Genomic DNA, 21,828 nt, shown 5'->3' on the forward strand with positions numbered 1-21,828 from the left:
TTTGCAAGTTGAAAAGTGTCATTGCAGCATGTTTGAGATTTCCTGTGGGCCTGTATTGATTTGGTTTCCAGTGAGCTTAGTGGAAACTAGGGCAGAGCACATATGACTCAGCCTTCCCCCCTGAGGGGGATCCACCCAACACTGCTGACTAACAGTCCCTTTCTACACCACTGCACTACTTAAAGAGATATCGCGGTCTTAAATCACGTGTTCTTCATAACCAGCATCTTAATTACTTGATGTCCAAAAGTGTTTTCCCTGGTGGTGGTGGTGATGGGGACGGGGAGGGTTGAAGTGTGTGATATGACCTGGATTACAGTCTCCTCTCCAATAGTGGAGTTTTTCAGGAACTCAGTCAGTGATCTTTAGCAGAAAACCGGGATGCTGGATTGCACTGTTTGGATGACGGCATCCAACTCCAGCTGTCCATAATCTTTATCTGGCATGCTCTCCCAACAACCTGCTGGCTCTTAGAGGAGAGAGATGGGGAGGAGAGACAGGGCGTGTGCGAAGGATGAATCCTCAGAAATCTCATTACTGTGAGGGGTGTTGTGACTGCGAAAGGTGTTTTGACTGACTGACATATTGAAACGCTGTCAAATTCTGTGTCATCTGTTGGAATTCTGAGATCAGATCAGCGGGGTGGACCAAGGAGTGTGTTGGGTCCATGATCTTGTCGCCATCTGGATTACCATGGATACTCAGCCATGTCTGAGGACCATACAGTGTGAGCCCACGCCAAAACAAATGACGCACTTATCTTATTCCCCCGGGTCTGGTCTGGTCACGTGTGAGCAAGATGTCTCATCAGTATTCTCAACCTCCCTACCAAGAGCTCACGCTTCTCCTCTCCTCGAAATTTTACAGCACATATGCTAGGCAATAACGTGAGAATGTTGCTGGGGCGTTTATTGAAGGGGCTTGTTTCAAGGAAATCTTCAGATAGACAGAGTGAAGTGGGCAGCCATACATCTCTTCTAAACGGCAGGACATGGTGTGATGTCATCAGCTCTCTCACACACACACTTTTGACTCACATAAGTATCGGGTAGTATTTGACTTTGGTATTTCAACTGTCAACAAACCACAGTGACTTGACTGAATTCCTTTTGTCCTTTATTTATAAAATGAAGCTACTGAAAATAAACCAACATTTATAGACGACTACTAAGAGAACAACCACTGGCACAAAATAACACCACTTTACATCTGGGTCTTTACAAGACAAATAATTTAAGAGAGATGAAAACATAAAAGGAATATTCATGAAAACATGATCTGTACCAGCTTTCATTTGGTTACAAAAAAGACTTTGACGAGCATTCAAATCACAAGCACATCAAAAGCTGTAATTAATACAAATATCATGCTTCAAAAGACTTGGCTAGAATGAGGTTTATATTATACATATGAGAAATATACATTCTGCATGGCTGGACATCTGGGTTGGTCCCACAGAGAGAAAACTAGAGATCTGGAACTAAGATGTAACCGCAAATGCACAAGGACACTTTCTCCTTGTGTTGAAGAGCTGATGTGCATTTACCCAAGAAGTCAGTCTATCTTCAGTTAATGGTAAAGAATTGGGTTGTGAGGAGACCAAGCCGACTATGCTGAAGCATCGAGTTGGAGGGAGAGACAGCTTTGTATACAGCTATGTTATTCCCTTACGTGGGATTATACGGTTTATGTTAACAGTTAGTTTAGTTCCCTGAAGTTAGAACAGAAGAACAGGTTCATGAGCACCATTTGAACTAAGTTCATTTTGTAGCTTGATACCCATTTAATCCCTCTGGTCACAATAACACAATAGTGGGACTGATTATATGCTAAAGGCCTGAACAACCAAACAAAACAACGCAGCTAGACAAGACACGTAGATGTTAAAGTGGAGAGCTCATTACAATGGAAGGATTTCATACATGTCATACAGAACAAATATGATTACACGCTTATCCACTTTACCACAGAGACCAGACACACAATGTGATGATGACTGAAGCCTGAGGATCAGTGAGTGGAAAGAATGACATAATGGCAGAATGGCACGAGATGTGCACTGACTGCCTTTTCCATCCCGTTTGATATATACTGTATATGTTTATAAGACATTTTACCTCAACATTTGAGTCTTTCTTTGGTTGATCAGTATTTCTACACTTAGTTTGCAGTTTCTGTGGGCATGAAGGACACTGTCTCTATGTAAGATGTGGAAAAGTGACAGCAAAGATTACAGGTGCATGTGTGTGTGTTGTGCATGTGTGAAAATGGTGTGTTTGTGTTGGTGTATTAGATGACGTGCAGATAGGTGGCCTTGGTGTCCGTGCCTATGACGTTCCGCGCCGTACATCGGTAGAACCCAGTGTCCCGACTGCTAGGGTTCTGGATGATTAGGGCCCCCTGGGAGCTCAGGTACCGGTTACCATAGACACGGGCCTGACCTGTCACCTGAAGCTGCGACTGGTCAGGCGTCTCCCAGGTGATGGTTGCCCGGGGCGTTGCTATGGCGAGGCAGGTAAGCTGCACGGCTACACCGGGTCGGGTGTAGGTCAGGGGGGATGGTCCAGAGGTGATGCGGGGCGGGTAGGCGATGACGATGACTGGCACGGTCAGTACCGACGTGGCATTCTGATTGGTGGATCGGCAGGAGTAGGATCCACGGTCGTACACAGACGCCTGCAGCACTGTCAGTGTCCCGTCTTCCAGGACTGAGATCCGGCCCGACCCACCTGACTGCCCCCGAGACAGGACCACCCCACTGGGCAGGGTCCAAGAGAGGGTTACCTGGGGAGCCAGGGAGAAACCAGGGACAGGGGGGCAGGGCAGGTGGAGGTTCTCCCCGTTGATGATGCTCACAAGAGAGGCTGACCTGCTGCTGACCACTACAGGCTGCTCCCTCTCCACTGGCTTTGGCACTGGGCCTCTCGGACGAGCTGACTCTGGTAAGACTGGGCTCCCTGATGCAGGTCGCACTGGTGAGACTGGGACTCTTTGTGTAGGTTTCTCTGTAACTAGGGCCCTTGGTGCAGGTCTTTCTGGAAGGCCTGAGAATCTGTGGAGAGCTGTCTCTTGAGCTTCTGAGACCTCCAGGTGGACCTGCAACCTCTCCTCCCCACCTTCACTGCTCACCACACACACCAGCATGCCGGCATCACTCATCCTCACCCCACGCAGCTCCAGTGTGCCATTCCGGTGCACTGTCATCCTGCTGCCATAAAACGGCACTGGAAGGACCCCGTTACCAGGAAGTAGCCAGGTCAGGCGGGGGAAGGGGGATTCCTGGGTGGGGCAGGGAAGGAGCACAGTCTGGCCAATCACTGCTTTGTGTCTGGCTGACATCCCAGCACCCCTGTTGACACTAGCTCTACTACTTTGATCACCAGCTTGACTGCTGTCCCCACTCACCCCTCCACTAACTACCCTACTTCCGACCCTGCTATACCCTGCACTGCTCTCAGGTACTCTCCCATACCCTGCACTGCTGCCATCCCTACCGCTAACCCCAGTACCACCCCTGCTTGCCCCTTGTCCATTCATAGGTATCTGGGTGTCTCCCCTCCCAGGGCCAGTGAATGTTGGGTAAGGGACCTCCACCTGTAGTCCCACCACTCTGCTGTTCACCCCACCTGCGTTGCTGGCTCTGCAGGTATAGTTTCCTCCGTCACCCCCCCTGGCCCCCTGGATCACCAGAGACCCATCTGACACCACCAGAATACGCTCTGGCCAAGAACCTCGTGTGATCACATGATTGGCAGGGGACAGCCATGTGACAGTGGGGGAAGGTTCCCCTTTGACCCCACAGCGGAGAGTCACTGCCCCTCCAGGTCTCACATTGATGACCTCATAGCTGCTTTGACCTGGAAAGGAGGGTGGAGAGGGCAGGACTCTCACCCTCACCCTCATCTGGTCCATACCCCCCTGGTTCTCAGCGTAGCAGGTGTACTCCCCTTCTTCCTTCTTCCCCACCGCAGACAGGAACAGGGTCCCGTTGTCAAACACCACCGGCCTGCGTGTGCGTCCACCTCGGTCTGCTCCCTGCAACACGCTGTTCACCATGGTTCCGTCTGGCAGGCTCCACCTCACGGCCGGATCTGGTAAACCTGACGCCTGACAGTCCACCTTCAGGGCCTCGCCGTACGAGACCTTCTGATTGGACGGCTGTTTGTACTCTATCTTGGCTGGTTTGGTTACCACGGTGACTCTGAGCAACCTGAAGTCGTCGCCCACCTTGTTGCGTGCTACACATAAATAGTCCCCCCCATCCTTCTCTGTCACCGCCTGGATCGACAGACTGCCGTTAGCGAAGACTTGGATTCGCCGGTCAAAACTGGAACACAAATGGCAACAGACAGCTCAGTTAGTCAGAAGTAATTACTCACATAATCATCCTCCAACAAACAAACACACCGGCATTGGCACACACTCACCTGAAGTTTATGTCTGCTAGTTTTCTGCTGGGGGTTCTCCAGATAACAGTAGGCTGTGGGCTGCCAGAGGTGGAGCAGTGAAGCATCACAGAGCTGCCGTATGTGACTCTACCACTAGGGGGTGAGGTGGAGATAATCTTTGCTTTACTGAGGGGGGAAGAGGGGGTGAAGGGGAATGGGGGGGAGACTCTAGAATTGGTCAGGGGAGGAGAAGGAGACCGAGGGTGAGAAGGAGAATGGGGGGAGTAAGGGGAAAGGAGGGGTGAGGGAGACTGAGGAGAGGAAGGTGAGTGAGGCGAAGAGGGGGCAACTCGGGTGTTGTTGAGGGGTGAGGAAGGGGAGAGAGGAGAAGTAGGAGATTGAGGGGAGGCAGGGTAAAGGGGTAAGGAGGGGGAAAATCTAGTGTTGTTGAAAATTGAGGGTGCATGAGGGGAGGAGGAGGAGACAATGGGTATTCTGGTCTTTTTGCTGGGAGAGGCAGGTAAGAGGGAGGAGGACTTCCCCGGGATTGCAGGTGTGATTCTCCCTTCAGTCACCTCTACCCTAACTGTTCTTTTGGCGCCTCCCACAGAATTGCTGGCCGTGCATTCATAGCTGCCCGCGTCCTCAAAGATGAGGCTGCGTATGAACAGGGTCCCATTGGGAAAGATGAACAGGTTCCCCCGGAGGAACTGAGAGGGCCGCACCAGCGTACCGTCGGGGATTCGCCAACGCAATGCAGGAGGCGGGGCTCCCCTTGCGGAACAGTGGGCGTAGAGTGGTAGACCAGCAGGCAGCTTCGTCAGCTCTTCTGAGGCCTGCTGGATCACAGGTGGCAACGATGACACGTGCAGACGCACCGAAGTGCTCGCTGTTCCCGCTGGATTGGATGCTACACAGCGGTACACTCCCCTGTCACCCGGCAACACTGCTGAGACACGCAGAGTTCCGTTAAGCTGCAGGTACACCCTTGGAGAGGGGCTAGGGTTAAGGCTGGGGTTAAAGGTCAATGCAGAGCGGTTGGGTAGAACCCAGGAGAGGAGAGGGCTAGGGACTCCATCAGCCTGACACTCCAACTCCACTTCACTTCCTTGGTGTACTGTTATTTCGCGATAATTGGCAAGCTGCATGCGTGGGGGGCGGGTCCACACCTCCAGGGTCAACAGCATCCTGTCCCGGCCCAGTGTATTCTGTGCGCTGCAGATGTACGTCCCCCTATCCTGCAACTGCACGCTCCGGATGATGAAAGTTCCATTTGGCAGCACCTCGAAACGCTGGCCCCTGGAACCAACGGATATTACTGCTCCTGAGAGAGAGAGAAAGAGAGAGAGAGAAAAACAGAGGCAGAGGTTGGAGTCAATCCAATGCAATTATACACTATGCTATCAACAGTGCTTGGATACTGTGATTCAAATATTTTAACTGTAATATATTAACTTTTTTCTGAGCCAGCAATAGCCAGTGTGTGTGTGTGTGTGTGTGTACCTGTTGAAACCTTGGTCCATGTGATTACAGGGGTCGGTTCTCCCGCAGAAGGACAGGGCAACAGAGCAGTGCTTTCGGCTGGGACAGACATGGTGCGGACATGGGGTAGAGCAATACGGGGCCTGGCTCTCAGCAACGGCGGCTGGGGTCCTGGCTGCAAGCCTGGGGACACTGGCAGGGAGGGGGAGAAAGGAAATAGTGGTCGACTGCCATGAGAGTCAGGAATAGAGTTCACCCCCAGGTTCGTCCAGACTGGGGGCTGTCTGTCCTGCTCTGTTAACCCAGGACTGGGTTTCTCTGCAGGGTTTGGTAGTCCACGATTGGGCTTTTCTACGGGGTTTGGTGGCCCAGGACTGGTCTTCTCTCTAGAATGTGGAAGTCCAGGATTGGGCCTCTCTCTGGAGTCTGACAGTCCAGGATTGGGCTTCTCTCTTGAGTCTGGCAGTCCAGGATTGGGTTTTTCTCTGTGGTTTGGTAGCCCAGGACTGGGCTTCTTTTCTGGTTCTGGTAGTCCTGAACTCGGCTTCTCTATGTGGTCTGTTAACTCAGGATTAGGCCTCTCTCTAGAGTCTGGCAGCATAGAAATGGGCTGCTGCAGAGAGTCCGGTTGTCCAGGACTGGGCTTCTCTATAGAGTCTGATAATCCAGGACTGGGCTTCTCTCTAGAGTCTGATAATCCAGGACTGGGCTTCTCTCTGGGGTCTGATAATCCAGGACTGGATTTCTCTCTAGAGTATGGTAGTCCAGGACTGGTCTTTTCTTTAGAGTCTGATAATCCAGGACTGGACTTCTCTCTGGGGTCTGATAATCCAGGACTGGGTTTCTCTCTAGGGTCTGATAATCCAGGACTCGCCTTCTCTCTAGAGTCTGGTAGTCCAGGACTGGGTTTCTCTCTGGGGTCTGATAATCCAGGACTGGGCTTCTCCTGGGAGTCTGATAATTCAGGACTGGGTTTCTCTCTAGAGTCTGGTAGTCCTGGACTGGGCTTCTCTCTAGAGTCTGGTTGTACAGGACTGAGATTCTCTCTAGAGTACGATAATCCATGACTGGGTTTCTCTCTGGGATCTGATAATCCAGGACTGGGTTTCTCCTGGGAGTCTGATAATCCAGGACTGGGTTTCTCTCTAGAGGCTGGTAGTCCTGGACTGGGTTTCTCTATAGAGTCTGGTTGTCCAGGACTGAGATTCTCTCTAGAGTACATTAATCCATGATTGGGTTTCTCTCTGGGGTCTGATAATCCAGGACTGGGTTTCTCTCTAGAATCTGGTTGTACAGGACTAGGCTTCTCTCTAGAGTCTGGTTGTCCAGGACTGGGCTTCTCTCTAGAGTCTGATAATCCAAGACTGGGTTTATCTCTGGGGTCTGATAATCCAGGATTCGCCTTCTCTCTAGAGTCTGGTAGTCCAGGACTGGGTTTCTCTCTAGAGTCTGATAATCCAGGATTGGGTTTCTCTCTGGGGTCTGATAATCCAGGACTGGGTTTCTCCTGGGAGTCTGATAATTCAGGACTGGGTTTCTCTCTAGAGTCTGGTAGTCCTGGACTGGGTTTCTCTCTAGAGTCTGGTTGTCCCGGACTGAGATTCTGTCTAGAGTACGACAATCCATGACTGGGTTTCTCTCTGGGGTCTGATAATCCAGGACTGGGCTTCTCCTGGGAGTCTGATAATCCAGGACTGGGTTTCTCTCTAGAGTCTGGTAGTCCTGGACTGGGCTTCTCTCTAGAGTCTGGTTGTCCAGGACTGAGATTCTTTCTAGAGTACGTTAATCCGTGATTGGGTTTCTCTCTGGGGTCTGATAATCCAGGACTGGGCTTCTCTCTAGAATCTGGTTGTCCAGGACTGGGCTTCTCTCTAGAGTCTGGTAGTCCAGGACTGGGCTTCTCTCTAGAGTCTGATAATCCAGGACTGGGCTTCTCTCTGGAGACTGATAATCCAGGACTGGGCTTCTCCTGGGAGTCTGGTAATCCAGGACTGGGCTTTTCTCCAGAGTCTGGTAGTCCAGGACTGGGCTTCTCTCTAGAGTCTAGTAGTGCAGGACTGGGCTTCTCTCTAGAGTCTGATAATCCAGGACTGGGCTTCTCTCTATAGTCTGGTAGTCCAGGACTGGGTTTCTCTCTGGGGTCTGATAATCCAGGACTGGGCTTCTCTCTAGAGTCTGGTAGTCCAGGACTGGGCTTCTCTCTAGAGTCTGGTAGCCCAGGACTGGGCTTCTCTCTATAGTCTGGTAGTCCAAGACTGGGTTTCTCTCTGGAGTCTGATAATCCAGGACTGGGTTTCTCTCTGGGGTCTGATAATCCAGGACTGATATTCTCTCTATAGTCTGGTAGTCCAGGACCGGGCTTCTCTCTATAGTCTGGTAGTCCAAGACTGGGTTTCTCTCTGGAGTCTGATAATCCAGGAATGGGCTTCTCTCTGGGGATTGGTATTGGTTTCAGTTCTGTAGTGGTGGTCAAAAATGTAGAGGTAAGTGAAAGTGTAGTAGTAATTCCAGTGGAAGGTGCGTAGTTAATCGTAGAAGGAGTGCTAGCAGTAACAGTATGAACAGCAGTTTCTGTAGTTAGTAAGGTAGTCGGTTCTGTCGTGGGTTCTGTGGTAGTTGCTGTGATGAGTTGAGTTCTGGGTTCTATTGGCAGCTCTGAGGTCAGTTCTAAAATGGATTCTGTGATGGGTTCTGTGTTCACCTCAGTTGTATGTTCTATAGCAGGCTTGGTGGTAGGTTCTGCTCTGGTTTCTGTGGATGATTCTGATGTTTGTTCTTCAGAGGCTGTAACCTCCTCATGGTTGTCTGGCATGAGGAAAGTGGAGCCCTGCACTGCTGTGGGTTCACTGTGAAAGGGCTGGACTGTCAGAGACGGGGAATACACATAGGGTTGGGAAACATCCTTTGTCCGCTCACTTTGTTTATCCGTGTGTGTGTGTGTGGGAGTGTGTGCCTGTGTGTGCCTGTGTGTATTCTCAGGAATTGCTGGGATTTTCGCCGCAGAGTTTACTGAGTGAGTCAGCCTGTCTGTGTGTGTCTGGGGTGAAGGGGTAGAAGCAGGGGGATGGATTGTGGGGGAGATGGGGAACGGAGAGGGGGCAGGGGCCTTTGTGTTTGTAGTTGTGGGCAACAGGACAGAGGATCTAGCGGTGGTTGATTCTGTTGTGGCTCCACCCTGTGGCCCAGCGGTGGTGAGGTCAGGGGTTGCAAGGTCAGGGTTAGCTCGTGCCCCAGGCCTGTTGATGCGTCTCCTTGGACCCAGCCTTCTACGGGCATCCCAAGGCCTTCTGGGCCGTGTGGGAACGGAATTGATGAATGTTCCGTGCCTTGGATTCTGTGGTCTGGTTCTACCTGTATGGACATACTGTTCTCCATTCAATCGACTAATGTCATTAGAACTGGAGATGGGCTTGGTGGTCACTGTAGAGGTGGTCATTTCTTTTCCTGTTTCTGTCTGTGTATCTGTCTCTTTGTCTGTGCCAGACTGTTTATTTGTGTCTCTGTAGGCATGAACAGCCTGTAAGCCTTCCTCCTCCAGAATAGAGTCATCTATTGAGGAACCCTCCGTGGTATCAGCTGAGCCCGTTTGTGACTCTCCTTTCCTTCCTGTTCCTGACTGGCTGCTAATTGGCTGTGCAGTAGGTTCCCTGGTGGCATCAGGTCCCACGGTTGGCTGGGTGGCATTTGGGGCTGTTCTGAGGCGTATCTTGGCCAGAATGTCAGCCCATCTCTGTGGGTCAATCTTATGCTTGGCCATGTTCACCCTCCGCCTGCCTTCCAGCCTGTTCCTCCTCTGCTCCACGGGGGGACCTGTTCTCCGCCCCTGAACTCCACCTGGAACACGCCTGTGTGGGGGACCGGGGGGGTGCCATCTGGTCTGAGGGGGCATAGCCGGTCTGGGACGTTCCCTATTGATGGGGGGGGTTCTCTCCTTCTCTTCCATCTCTTCCTTGTCCCCATATCCAGACCCTTCCCCCTCTAGAGGAGCTGATGTCCTGGTTGACACCCTAGCTGCCAGTTGAGACATCCTGAGAAATGCCCGCAGTGGCGTGGCCTGGCTTTGGGTTAGAGACAGATGGGTGGAGAGGGCGTCAACGCCATGCTGGTTGACTGCCACACAACGATATTGACCTACATTGTTTCGGCCAGGGAGGGGGAGGGACAAGCTCCCATCTCTCAAAACAAATACCTGTGAAGAGAGGGACCCTTCCGAGACCCCGGCCCATTTCACCACTCGACCGTCAGGCAGCACCCAACTCACTTCTGCTGCTGGTGATCCAGAAGTCTTACACGGCAGATTAACAGACTCCCCAGCCAATCCTATCACCGCAGGAACTCCCTGTTCTCCTGGGGCAGGGTCAGAGGATTCCTCCACTGCCATGCGTACAGGAAGAACATCCACCTCCTTTCCTACCCGGGCTACACAGTGGTACAGTCCGGCATCTGAAAGTTTTACTCTGTGCAAGATCAAACCGGTGCTTGACACCTCGACCCTACCATCTGAGTTATAGGAAGTGGGGGAGAGATGGGATCCATCTGGGAACACCCACTGAAGGTTGGGTTGTGCTGAGCCGAGAACTGGGCAGGCGAGCTCCACTCTGCTGCCTGCCACTGCAGCCAGGGCTGTGGGCGTGTGGTTGGTGGAGATGAGGACCCAGGGGTGAGCTTTGTGTGATGAAACAGAGGCAGACGGGACAGGGTTGGGTTGCGCTGACACGCTGGTGCTGAGGACGAGTTTGACCGTGCGACTGCCAGACTGGGCTCTATCGAGCTGCAGGCTGAGGGCCGGCTGCATCAGCCAGGCGGGGGTGGCTGTGACAGAGGCCCTGACCCCAGTGTGGTAATAACCCTCCCTCTCTGCAGCCTGTCTGTAGCGGTATGCCAACCTGGGGGGTTTGCTCAGCATGATCTCCCTGTCCAGCCTGACAGCTGTCTCACTGTAGTAGGCCAGCAGCCTCCACACCCTCTCATAGCTTCCCCTCTCCACAGGGCAGTCCAGAGACAGGGAGAGAGATATGGAGAGGGGTATAGAGGGAAGGTCAGCAGGGGTGACGTCGGGAGTTTCTGCAGAATCAGTCACGTTACAGCTGAGGTCGACGTTGTTTCCTTGTTGGTCAGACAAGGTCAGGGAGGTGTGGCCTAGTTGTTCTCTCCAGGCTTCGATTGGCTGGATCTCGCTGTGGTCTTCCTTACGGGGAAGGTCTCTACGCAGGGAGGAGATTACAGGTGAAGTGCAAGGTAGGTCAGTCTGCTGGATGAGGCCACGCCCTTTCAGGTGGTTGGGTGAGTCACAGACCGGACACTGTGGTCCTCCTGGGCATTTCATCACACCTGGAGGCCAGAGAAAAGTTTTAGAGAATGAGATGGGAGATTTCAGAACAGGGTTCATTTTCAAAAATAATTAAATGTTGTGAATTAACAGTGCCTAGTCAGTCACCTGGGTGTTTGAGGCTCCAGGGTTGTAGCCAAGCCATGCTACAGTCACAGCTCCAAGGGTTGGCCTGCAGTCCCAGAGTCTCCAGCAGGGGTGCTGTGGCCAGGCTGTCCTGGGGGAGACTACTAAGGCTATTGTTGGATATATCCAGATGTCTGAGGATGGAGGAGATTGAAGGAAAATCTATCATTACAATGATACTTACTCCTTCCTAACTATTCCTTCTTGTGTGTGGTTCTGTTCCTACCTGAGGGTGGAGAGGCAGTAGGTGTGCATCAGAGAGAGGGTGCAGAAGGCCTGGGGGTGGAGCTGGTGCAACTGGTTGCCCTGCAGGCGAAGCAGGCGGAGAGCTGGGAGCTGCAGCAGGGCTCGCGGGTGGAGAAACCGCAGACGGTTGTGGTTCAGGTGAAGGCGGAGCACAGAGGAGAGCCCGGAGAAGGATTGGGCGGTGATCTGACTTAACTTGTTGTAACTCAGTTTTAGGACCTGAGGACAAAGTGGAATGAGTTCAGAAGGGTCCAAGGGGTCTCATACTTCACCTTAACAGATGCTGAGACTTTCACTTGATATACCGAACTTTAACGCTCGAATGTACAATCTCTCAAAACATTCTGTACGCGGTGCTGTTTCTCCAGGTGTGATGTTCTAACTGCAGGTTAGAAGTCATAGATTTCCTGTACCTGCAGGGTCCCCAGGTCTTGGAACGTTGCGTCTGGAATCTCCTGAATGTCGTTTCCATGGAGCATTAGCAGCTCCAGCCTCTTCAGACCAGAGAAGGAATGTATCCCAATCCTGTGGATGCTATTAAACCTATTAAGGAGCAGGACCAAAATTAGACTACATGTACGAGCATGTGTCTACAGTGTTACTGTAATGCGTGTGTGTGGGTGTCTCCTCACCCCAGGTTGATGTGGCGGGAGTGTTTGGGCAAGCCTGGGGGGATGGAGAGCAGAGAGCGAAAGGTACAGTGGAGCTCTGAGGGCGGGCGGCAGGAGCAAGGTCTGGGGCAGGGCTGTCCTGCAGGCATCGTTGTCACCAACACCAGCAACAGACCCAGCACAGCCAGGAGCATACTTGCACACCGTCCCATCTTTTCCAAGGATAATATAACACACACTGGGCTCCTCACTGCACAAACAGAGATACACGGCTAACTCACACTGCATGTTGTGGCACATCAACTGTAGTACACTACAGAGAAAGGGAGAAATAATGAGAGAGAGAGAGAGAGAGAGAGAGAGAGAGAGAGAGAGAGAGAGAGAGAGAGAGAGAGAGAGAGAGAGAGAGAGAGAGAGAGAGAGAGAGAGAGAGAGAGAAAGAAAGAAAGAAAGAAAGAAAGAAAGAAAGAAAGAAAGAAAGAAAGAAAGAAAGAAAGAAAGAAAGAAAGAAAGAAAGAAAGAAAGAAAGAAAGAAAGAAAAAGAAAGAAAGAAAGAAAGAAAGAGAAAGAAAGAAAGAAATAAACAAAGAAAAAAAGAGATTGAAAGAAAGAGATGTGAAACATTATGATTCAAAGAGCTGTCAGTGGTTCTTATTTCTTCAGAACCCCGGGGGTGACTGCTGGCCGCCTTTCAGACAGAGAAACTGCAGAATTCTAACAGGTGTTCATGCAACGGAACTCTTAGGAGAAAGTACAACATTTCAAGAGATCCGATAGCCAAAGCTATATTGAAGGCATATGAAACCCTTTACTAAAGTTTTTTGGTAAAAATTTCAAATAATAGATCAAGAGTAAAGTAGGCTAAGCGAATAATAACATAACGTTGTGTGAGAACAGTTTGAGGCTCTTTAGTAGTTGACAGGTCAATCCCATGCTGAGCCATTGAAAATTACAAAGAGAATAATAAATTGTTGATTTACCTCGTAATGCCTCGATAAAAAGTCTGGACTGTGCATTTCATTCACAGGCTTTGTGATAATCTTACAGCAGCGCATTAAATCCAGGATTTTAGTAACATTTGTTGGAGAGACCAAAACATTTAATTACTCGACTTTGTTAATTTAAAATGTCCGATGAACTCCACAAAACATTGTTAATGCAGTTGAGATATTATAAATGCTCGGATGCCTCAGAGAGTTTTCGAAGCCTGTTGAGAATGACAAAAAATTAAATATTGTCCAAATGATTCACTGGCTTTAGGTCACTTCTCATTCATTCTAATACAAATAAAACAATTTCGAACACACGGCACTCCTTGCTTCGCTGCGAGGCAGTAAAAGAGATGAGTGGGTAACAGACAATTTGGGGACGCGTCTTAGCGCTCCGGAGGAGGGGGACTGAAGGAGACTGGAGAATGACGCTCCGTGCAGGGGTCCGAGGAGGGGCTTTCTGCAGATACAGTAAAACTGTAAAACTGAACACATACGCACATGCTTCGCCATGAAACATGGTCTGAGTACTATCTCTACATCTATTTAGCCTTCTCTTCGCTCTCTCTCCGTTCAGAACGAAGCTTCGATGGTCTAGCCAATGACATTCAATTGTTTTTCTTTTCTCTGGGATATGATTAGGGTTGGATAAGAGAGCGTTTCAGCCAAGCTCAGGGAGGTCCTTGACCTCTACATAATTACACCTAGAAAGGGAACATGCCAAAAGAAGAAGGCTGACAACAGAAATAGTCTGGACTCTCTTCAGCTGTTGTTCTGCCAACCAGACTGCCCTCCTCCAGGACCTGGCTGTGTAGGGGAGTCTTACTCTCTCTTGTCCATTGGTCAGTTGGTTTGTGAAACAATTTTCTCTTTGGAACTTTCCCCCTCTCTCTTGTTCTATCCCTCGTTAATTCTCTTATCTGCCCTTTCTCATTCCCCTTATATCATCTTCTCTCCTGTCCTCTCTCCCTGCCCTTCTCTCGCCCTTCCTTCCATTTACTTTCTCTCCTGCTCTCAGTTGGAGACATCAGCAGTAACTGTTCCTGTAAGTTTCTACTCACTGAGGCTGCAGAAAGCATTAGGTCCAAACCCACGCCATCTCTATTACTCTATGAGATCACCATCATAATGTTGGAATGTCCTGTCTGTGTCTGCTGTCCAGTCAATGCTGTCTGGCTGGTAACATGCAGCACTGGATGTTTGACAGCGGGCCAGTGGCCCAGGCCAGACCTACCCAGGGACCAGCGACTAGCTCATATTGGGCTAGGCCAGAAGCACTGCCCTGTTAGATCACTGCCACTCAGAAGGTGTGGTCCTGAGTCCTCACGGCCAACACTCACAGTCAATCCATGCAGTCTGCATCACCAGTCGGACAGGCATCATTTGCACAGTCGTTTATTGACTCTCCGTTAGTCTAATGGGGTTTTAGAAGGGAGAGAGTAACTGTGAGAGTGTTTACCCTGGAGCCTGGCCCACTAGGATGTAGGTTGGGGGGGGATTGTGGGGGCTCTGATAACCAGGGTAGAGTGTTGGTGGAGTCTATATTGACTTGATCTATGCCTCAGGACCCTTGTGGGACTGGAAGAGCATCTGCCCTGGGCCGTGGGTGGGAGGCATGGGGCTCTGGGGGGGGGGGGGGGGTGGTCATGGTCAGTGGGGGTCAGAGCCAGAGGTCTGCCCTGGGGTAATGCCTTCCTTTTGTCAGGCTGAGAGATGTTTTAATCAGTCTTGGAGTCCCTTTGTTTGTCCTTCACACACAGAGAACCCTGTGGAGGAGTTCAGAACAAAGGGTAACGCTGGAAAGTTCTCTTAAACATTACTGACCTCCATGATCAGTCTGCGCTTGTAGAAGTTAAACGTAACTCTGAGTCAAAGCTTCTGTCATTAAAACACATTACTGTCAATTAATCTCAGTTATATTATTTGGCTTCCAATCACTTAAGTCATTAACTTGGAGGTGTGAGTAAACGAGCCAACTAAGTAGTAAAAACAAATCAAATATTTTAATAACTGTTTTATTTTTAGCTGGTCAGAGCCACACTTAAATCTACACTCAATGATAGTTCTGGTAAGAGACCAAGCACATATTGTTGTGGACTGGCTGTGCTAAAGTCTTGATCCAATTAGACTTATTGCAGGAGAGAGAATTTCCTTTTTGGGATGATGAAAGAGATTCCAAATCCTGGCAATAAAAAAATCCTGTGGTTGTGTAAGAATACATTTGAAGCTAAAACCAGCAAACAGACAGCGCAACTGTTAGAACAGAGGGTCAAAAAAACAAAATGCACTGTAATTATTGTGACAGAATTGACAAGGTTACGATACAGCTCCTATGTCCTGGTTCTCTGTTAGGCTCCTTGTAGTGTTTTGTCATTTTGCAACATCTTTTCAGAAATGTTAAATAAAAAAGGGTGAGCACAAGCAAATTGAGACATTTTCTCCTTTTAGTAAACAAGGAAAACTGGACAAGTGCACAGTGTAACAGATGACAGATTAGAATCCTGGGACCGGGTCCATCTGTTAAATTATAGTCAGATGCATCCTGCTAACTCAGAAGTGCATTATTCATGGCCGTAAAGTGGATCTGCTGGTACCAATGACAGTTCAAGCACAAAGGGAGATGTTACTCTCTCCTCTGCTCTCCTCTCCTGTCCATTCCACTCCATTCCACTCTACTCCACCCTGCTCCACTCCAGTCCAGTCCAGCCCACTCCTCAATAATGCTGATGGCCGGGTTTCCCAGATTCGTTAAGAAGCTCTTAATGCTAAGAGCTTCTTAAGAGCGTTCTAAGAACGTTCTAGAGCGCTCTTCGAACGTTCTTAAGAAGTTCTTAGCGTTAAGAGCTTCTTAACGAATCTTGGAAACCCGGCCAATAGCAGTTAATGCACAAGAAGGCTACTGTTATAATAGTAGTCATGACAGAGTGAGCGAGTGAGGCTCATCCAGCCTTGTCTCCAGATGTGACAATTCAGATCCTTCTCTCCAGTCAGCTATGGGAATCCTCCAGCTGGAACTATTGACCACCATAAAAGAAAGGGAGCTCGAAGCTGAATAGGAAGTGCCTCTGTCTCTATCTATGATAACAGTGCTGACACTTCAACATATATAGTTTTGCTCGAGACAAATCGAAGCTGTCAGCTCCTGAGATATGAGAACAACCTGGAACCCCATATCAAACATCCAGTCCCCTTTGAAGTGCATTGTCACAGGGGATGAGGGATAATTGGTGACATGGGCTACAGAAATGAAACCAATGATCATAAAGTAAAGTAAATTATGATTGACAATGAGTTCATTTTGTTACCTTATTGTTTTTATTTAGTATTTATTTATTTTGCTGTCGTACTTGTTCTATCTTTCTTCTTCTTATATTTATTGTTAAGCACCAACCTATCATAGCAAATTCCTTGTATGTGTAAACCTACTTGGTCAAATCTTCTGTCTTGAATTCTAAACCTCTACCAAATGAACAGGAGTGGGTTGAGCACAGGCCCTCCTGGGAGAGACCTGAAGGTCACAGCTTCACAGAGCAGACCAGAAGCAGCAGAAACTACAGGAAGCCCATAAACATCCTAACAACACATGAACATACCTTCAACACAGAGACCTGCATGTCAACATACAAACAACTTATTAGCAAAACAGAGCATGCGGGCCTAACGAGGAGTTCCTGGGGGAGAGAAGAACACTCCTGCTGCTAAATTAGGGGATGCACCATCTCCAAACAAGGGAACGTTCTAATTACTTTAGCATGCATACCACTGAAGCAGAGCGAGAGAGACAAAGCGAGAGCTGTGTGTGTGTGTGTGTGCGTATGTGTGTGTGCTGCGTGCGTGCGTGTGTGCATTACAATCCTTTGGGCAAACAAGTGTATATTCTGTATCTTTACCCAGCTGGTCATGATGATTTAGCGTCATAGTGCTATGGACCCTTATTCTCAATGAACACATACATGTTATTTCATACACAACCCCACGCAACGGAGAGGAAGTAGCAACAACAATAATAATCATCCGACTGTGTCCTGGATGTTGTTACTGCGTGATCTGCTGACTGTTTGTTGTTTGCCTTTGATTCCGAAAGCCTGGACTGAGATATCTCTCGGATATGTTTGAGCCTTGTTTAAAGAGCATCCTCCTCCTCATCTCTCCAGCTCTCAATTCTCTTCTTAGTCAGGAAGAGTAAGGTGAGAAGAAACAGACTGCCAGAGAGGACAGTATGAGGAAAGACTGTGGGACTCCCTCCCTTTCCTCCTTTCCTTTGATAGAGACTAGTGTAGTATTGACATGTGTATCCAGTTACGTTTGGAGTTTTTACAATGGGAGAAAAACAGCTTAGCGCTAAATGAAAGGCAGAGTAAACCCAGAAACTGTCATTAAAAAAATCAAACACATACACACACGACTGCTTTGCAATCCATGCAGGGTAAACTACTACCAAAGACCGGAAATGCCCCTGGATTATCCACAAACCCCTTTGCAGAGTTAACCCTCATTTCCTCATGTCCTCCCCCCTTTTGCCTCACTCGTACAGAAAAAAAAGGTTAGATGTTCCCTTTTTCACACTCCCAAATGGAAGAAGGGAGGAGAATGCTGAGAGTAGGATTTCAAGAAGTATTGATAAAGAGTCTGCTCTGTCGCATCAGCAATCCTAATGAGCCTTGAAAGTCGTTCTGAATCGTACACTCTGAAACAGAAATGGAGGAAAAGGCAAGGCAGAGAGAGTGAAACAAGGGGAAAGAGACAAATAGGGAGAGAGGAGGGGAGAGAAAGGTGAGGAAAGAACAGCTCTCTGGCCAGTGGCAGTGCAGTATGAATGAGGCCAGTGTTGGAGTGTTGGAGAGTGAGCCTGCTGGTATTAATATGGTGCAGAAGCCCTGCTCTTAACTTTTATTAAACCTAATCCCCAGGTACTCCTAGCATCCCCTTGGGCTGACGCATTACAGACACACGTACACACATACATGTATGCACGCATCAACAGTGGACATGTTGAAAAGATCACGGTTCCCTGGACTGACCTGTCGACCACCAAGAACTAATCATTCACACAAGGAGGCACTTTCAAAACAGCGGAGGTCCAAATCCTGCTAATAAACGTAAGTTAATGGATTCCAAATTTTTGGCCAGTGGTAGCCACCTTTAGCCTGCTTGGGCAAGTAGAAACCCTCCCTCTAATCCTCCCTCGATGCCTGCTTTGTTCTGGTGAGGCTTACAGTCCCAGTCCTGACGCTATGGGCAGAAGAGATTGATTGTGGAGAGCTCTCCAAGCACATTCTCAGGTACCCTCATGCCTAAGTCTGGCCTCCACTTCCAAATATTTACTTTCTTCAATTACAGTAGATCTACAGTAATTTAATTAACTTTTAATTACTGCTTCTGAGAAATTGTAGCCACTCTGAAATCCAGCCCCCCCCACCCCCACCCCAACACACGCACACACAAAGATGGTGAGACCTTGAGAAGAAGTGTGTGTGTGAGTGTAACACGATTCTCGCTCAGCTGGGTTTCCGACCTCACTACTCTTCACTGGTGTCACATCTCTCCTTTAAACCTTGACCGTCCTTGACCTTGGGACGGCTAATCAATCAAGGAGGAGGTCCAGAAACTGCAGCAAATACTAATGGTTTGCTCCCTGCCAAGTATTAGAAGTTTATACTTCATTTTGTTCATACTTCATTTTGAGTTTATACTTCATTTTGTTGCCAAATTGGAATATCAATTTTGTGCAGGACAAATGACGAAGTTCAATAGACTGTTAGTGCTATCTACTCTAATAGCATCACTCAGTGTTAAAGCATTTGACTGCAGCCTACAGGTTCATTTCCCCTGCATGTCACTTTGGATGAATGAGTCTGCTAGATGAATATGTTATATTGCATTACATAACACTCACATACTGTGTTACAGACAGTTTGCGAATGCACTCACACACATACTGGCAGATGAACACAGTGACAGACACACACCCTGTCCCCCTAAAATACTGGCCGAGGATTTATGGGGTTGTAGAAGGCAGCAGTAGTGAATGTGTCAAGAGCTACCTAAGCTAAAAGCCAGCCTATCCTGTGAGACATTTTCTGTATCTACTCTGAAATCACACAAAGAAAACTCTGCAAGGGTTAAACATTTGTGCACTATTTCTTGGGACCAATCTTATATGACTTAAGGCAGAGTGTCCTGTAAGTGGTTTAAAGTCTGCACATATGTGTCCCCTGTCTTCATGGTGCTGTATTTTTTGAGTAATGTTTGCAGAAAATTCTTTCTTTGGCTCCCTGTAACAGTTTGACATTGCCAGCCGACTAAGCACCTCTCCTTGTGGTATCTTTCAGATGGACAGGGGATCTTTCAGATAGTCTGCGAGACACAGTCTAGTCAGACCCATGGATATTCCATCTGGTGTACATCCATCCCACGTAGCTGCCTGGGTTGGTCTCTCCTTCAGTAAAGAGTTCTCTTCTCTCATCCTAGGTGTGTGTGTGTGTGTATGTGCAGTCCTGCGTGTGTGTAAGACGGAGTGCGTGTTTGCGTACTGCCTGTGTGCGTGTTTATTGACTGATTGACAGAGCAAAACACTCCTTTGTTCTGAGGCATGTTAAAAGGACTCTCTTCTTCTTTCCCGATCTCTCCTTAGACACTGTGGAACTTCTAAGAGCTGAGGATTATGGGTTTGACCCCAGCAAGAGGAATCTAGCAGAGGTGACCTCTGACATCAGTAAAGCCAGAGTGACGCTGTCCCTGGACATCCTCATCTCCCCCCAGCTGCCATCCTGGAGCCTTCCTGTTACATCATCACACAACCTGCTTACCCACCTGGGCAACTTTATGTAACACACACACACACAACTGGTACCTTAAAGTCGTGTATCGTAATGTGTGGACACATACAGGACAGCACGTTATTCTCTGTCTCTGTCAAACGCCGTAATTTCAATGACACTGTACTGTACTTCGCTCAGTTATCTGTCACTGCTTACATGCTAATTACCTTAGTAAAGATATGGTTTTTTTCACAATCTCAGACAATTGTCACATAACGCTGTTAACCATTGTGTTTGAGCACATTCATGAGTGTGTGTTTATATTCAGACAGAGCATGTTTGCTGTGAGGAGAGTAAACTCTGGAAAGCCAAACTTCCTTCCTGCCTGAACCAAAGTAGACGCCAACCATAACAGACACACACAGAGACACACACACACACACACACACACACACACTGAACTTCAGACAGATATGGCTTGTGTGAAGAGTACACACACGGACCAGCCAGAAGTGACACATCTGTCCCTGCAGCCTGAGAACAGTACACACTCTCCTTTGCCCTGCTGCAGGGCCCCTGAAGTCTCCTCTCATGTGCAGTGAGATAAGATACTGTCTTACTAAGATACTGATTATCAACTGATAACAAAAACCTTTTAACAGAAACATTAGAAATAACATTTTAACAGCTACATCTCCTCTCCTGTCCAGGGTACCATACTGCCCCCTGAAGGCCATTTTGACTCAGAAACTCCCTAACAACACAATGTAAAAAAAATTAAAAAAACATACTGGGTCACAAACATCACACAGAAATGCAGCTATGCCAGAATAACAAGGGAGATAAACCAAGCTAGGATTACAGGAGTAGAGCAGACCAGAGCAGACCAGAGCAGAGTCAAGAGAGGAGCGGAAAGGAGAGGGGGGGGTGGGGGGTTGGATAGAAGAGAAAAGAAAAGAGAGACTAACTAGCTTGTTATCTTTGATTCAGTTTGATGTTGTTTTTCTCTCAACAGAGAGCAGCTTGCTGCTGCTTGACCTCCAACTCAGCTGCTGAGATCTTCCAAGAGCAGCTGAAGGGCATCAGATAACGAGGCGGCCATTACTCTGCTACAAAGAGCCAGGCAAAGAAAGAGAAAGAGAGAGAGATGAGAGGGAGCTGCAGGATGAGATATGACCACCGCTGACAACATGATTCACTCAGCCATATAGGAGAGATTAACGGTGACCTGATCAGCCAATCAACACTAAGTCCTGGTGCGCTCTGTTTGAACAAGCTGCTCCATTTACACATCCGTCACACAGGGTTTCACACCCAGTATCAGCAGGGGCTGGTTCGTGACACAAGGGCCCTGTTAACGTGTACTAGGAATGCTTCCCTCTCTTCTCCCTTTGTCCCTGACACCTTTGTTCTGTCATGCAAAGCGTGTAATGAGTTCCAACTGGCATATTTCTTTGACCAATAGAACCATGTTCAAACTGTAATTTTGAAGTACAGAGACAAAGAAAAGACATACAGGATCTAAGTCACCTTATTTTCTTGGGTCTCCCTATTCGGATACCGTCATTTGACACCTTCCTGCTTGACAACAGCGTAGTTAGATAAACAAGAACTTGTTTAAACTGTAAAATACTGATATTTTATTCTTAAAAATGCAGCAGAAATTTTTTATATGCTCTAACACAATCCAGCCATCAGCTGAGTCCAAAACAAATGGAAAAAAAGTATACAGTACGGACATTATGGATCATCACTCTGCATCATTTAAAAGATTCACTGCTACAATCCACAGTTCCAGTTCTCCGACTGTAAAACATGAACACATGAGATTACATAGGATGAACAACACATGTTAGATATGTTTCTACTAATGAGTCTAATATATTATCTACACTC

The 21,828-nt window shown here is 48.4% G+C and overlaps 1 protein-coding gene across 1 annotated transcript; it reads right to left on the reverse strand.

Annotated features, from left to right (window-relative positions):
• Positions 1–1,113: 1,113 nt before the first annotated feature.
• LOC124485784 (matrix-remodeling-associated protein 5-like) lies at positions 1,114–13,549 on the reverse strand. Its single transcript, XM_047047579.1, has 8 exons — positions 13,163–13,549; positions 12,204–12,432; positions 11,985–12,114; positions 11,552–11,790; positions 11,308–11,459; positions 5,892–11,201; positions 4,428–5,712; positions 1,114–4,327 (listed from the first exon to the last, which is right to left on the reverse strand). The coding sequence occupies exons 2-8, from the start codon at positions 12,392–12,394 to the stop codon at positions 2,290–2,292; spliced, it is 9,345 nt and encodes a 3,114-aa protein (XP_046903535.1). The 5' UTR covers positions 12,395–12,432; positions 13,163–13,549; the 3' UTR covers positions 1,114–2,289.
• Positions 13,550–21,828: the final 8,279 nt, after the last annotated feature.

The sequence above is a fragment of the Hypomesus transpacificus genome, chromosome 23, assembly GCF_021917145.1.
Source record: "Hypomesus transpacificus isolate Combined female chromosome 23, fHypTra1, whole genome shotgun sequence".
Taxonomy (NCBI): domain Eukaryota; kingdom Metazoa; phylum Chordata; class Actinopteri; order Osmeriformes; family Osmeridae; genus Hypomesus; species Hypomesus transpacificus.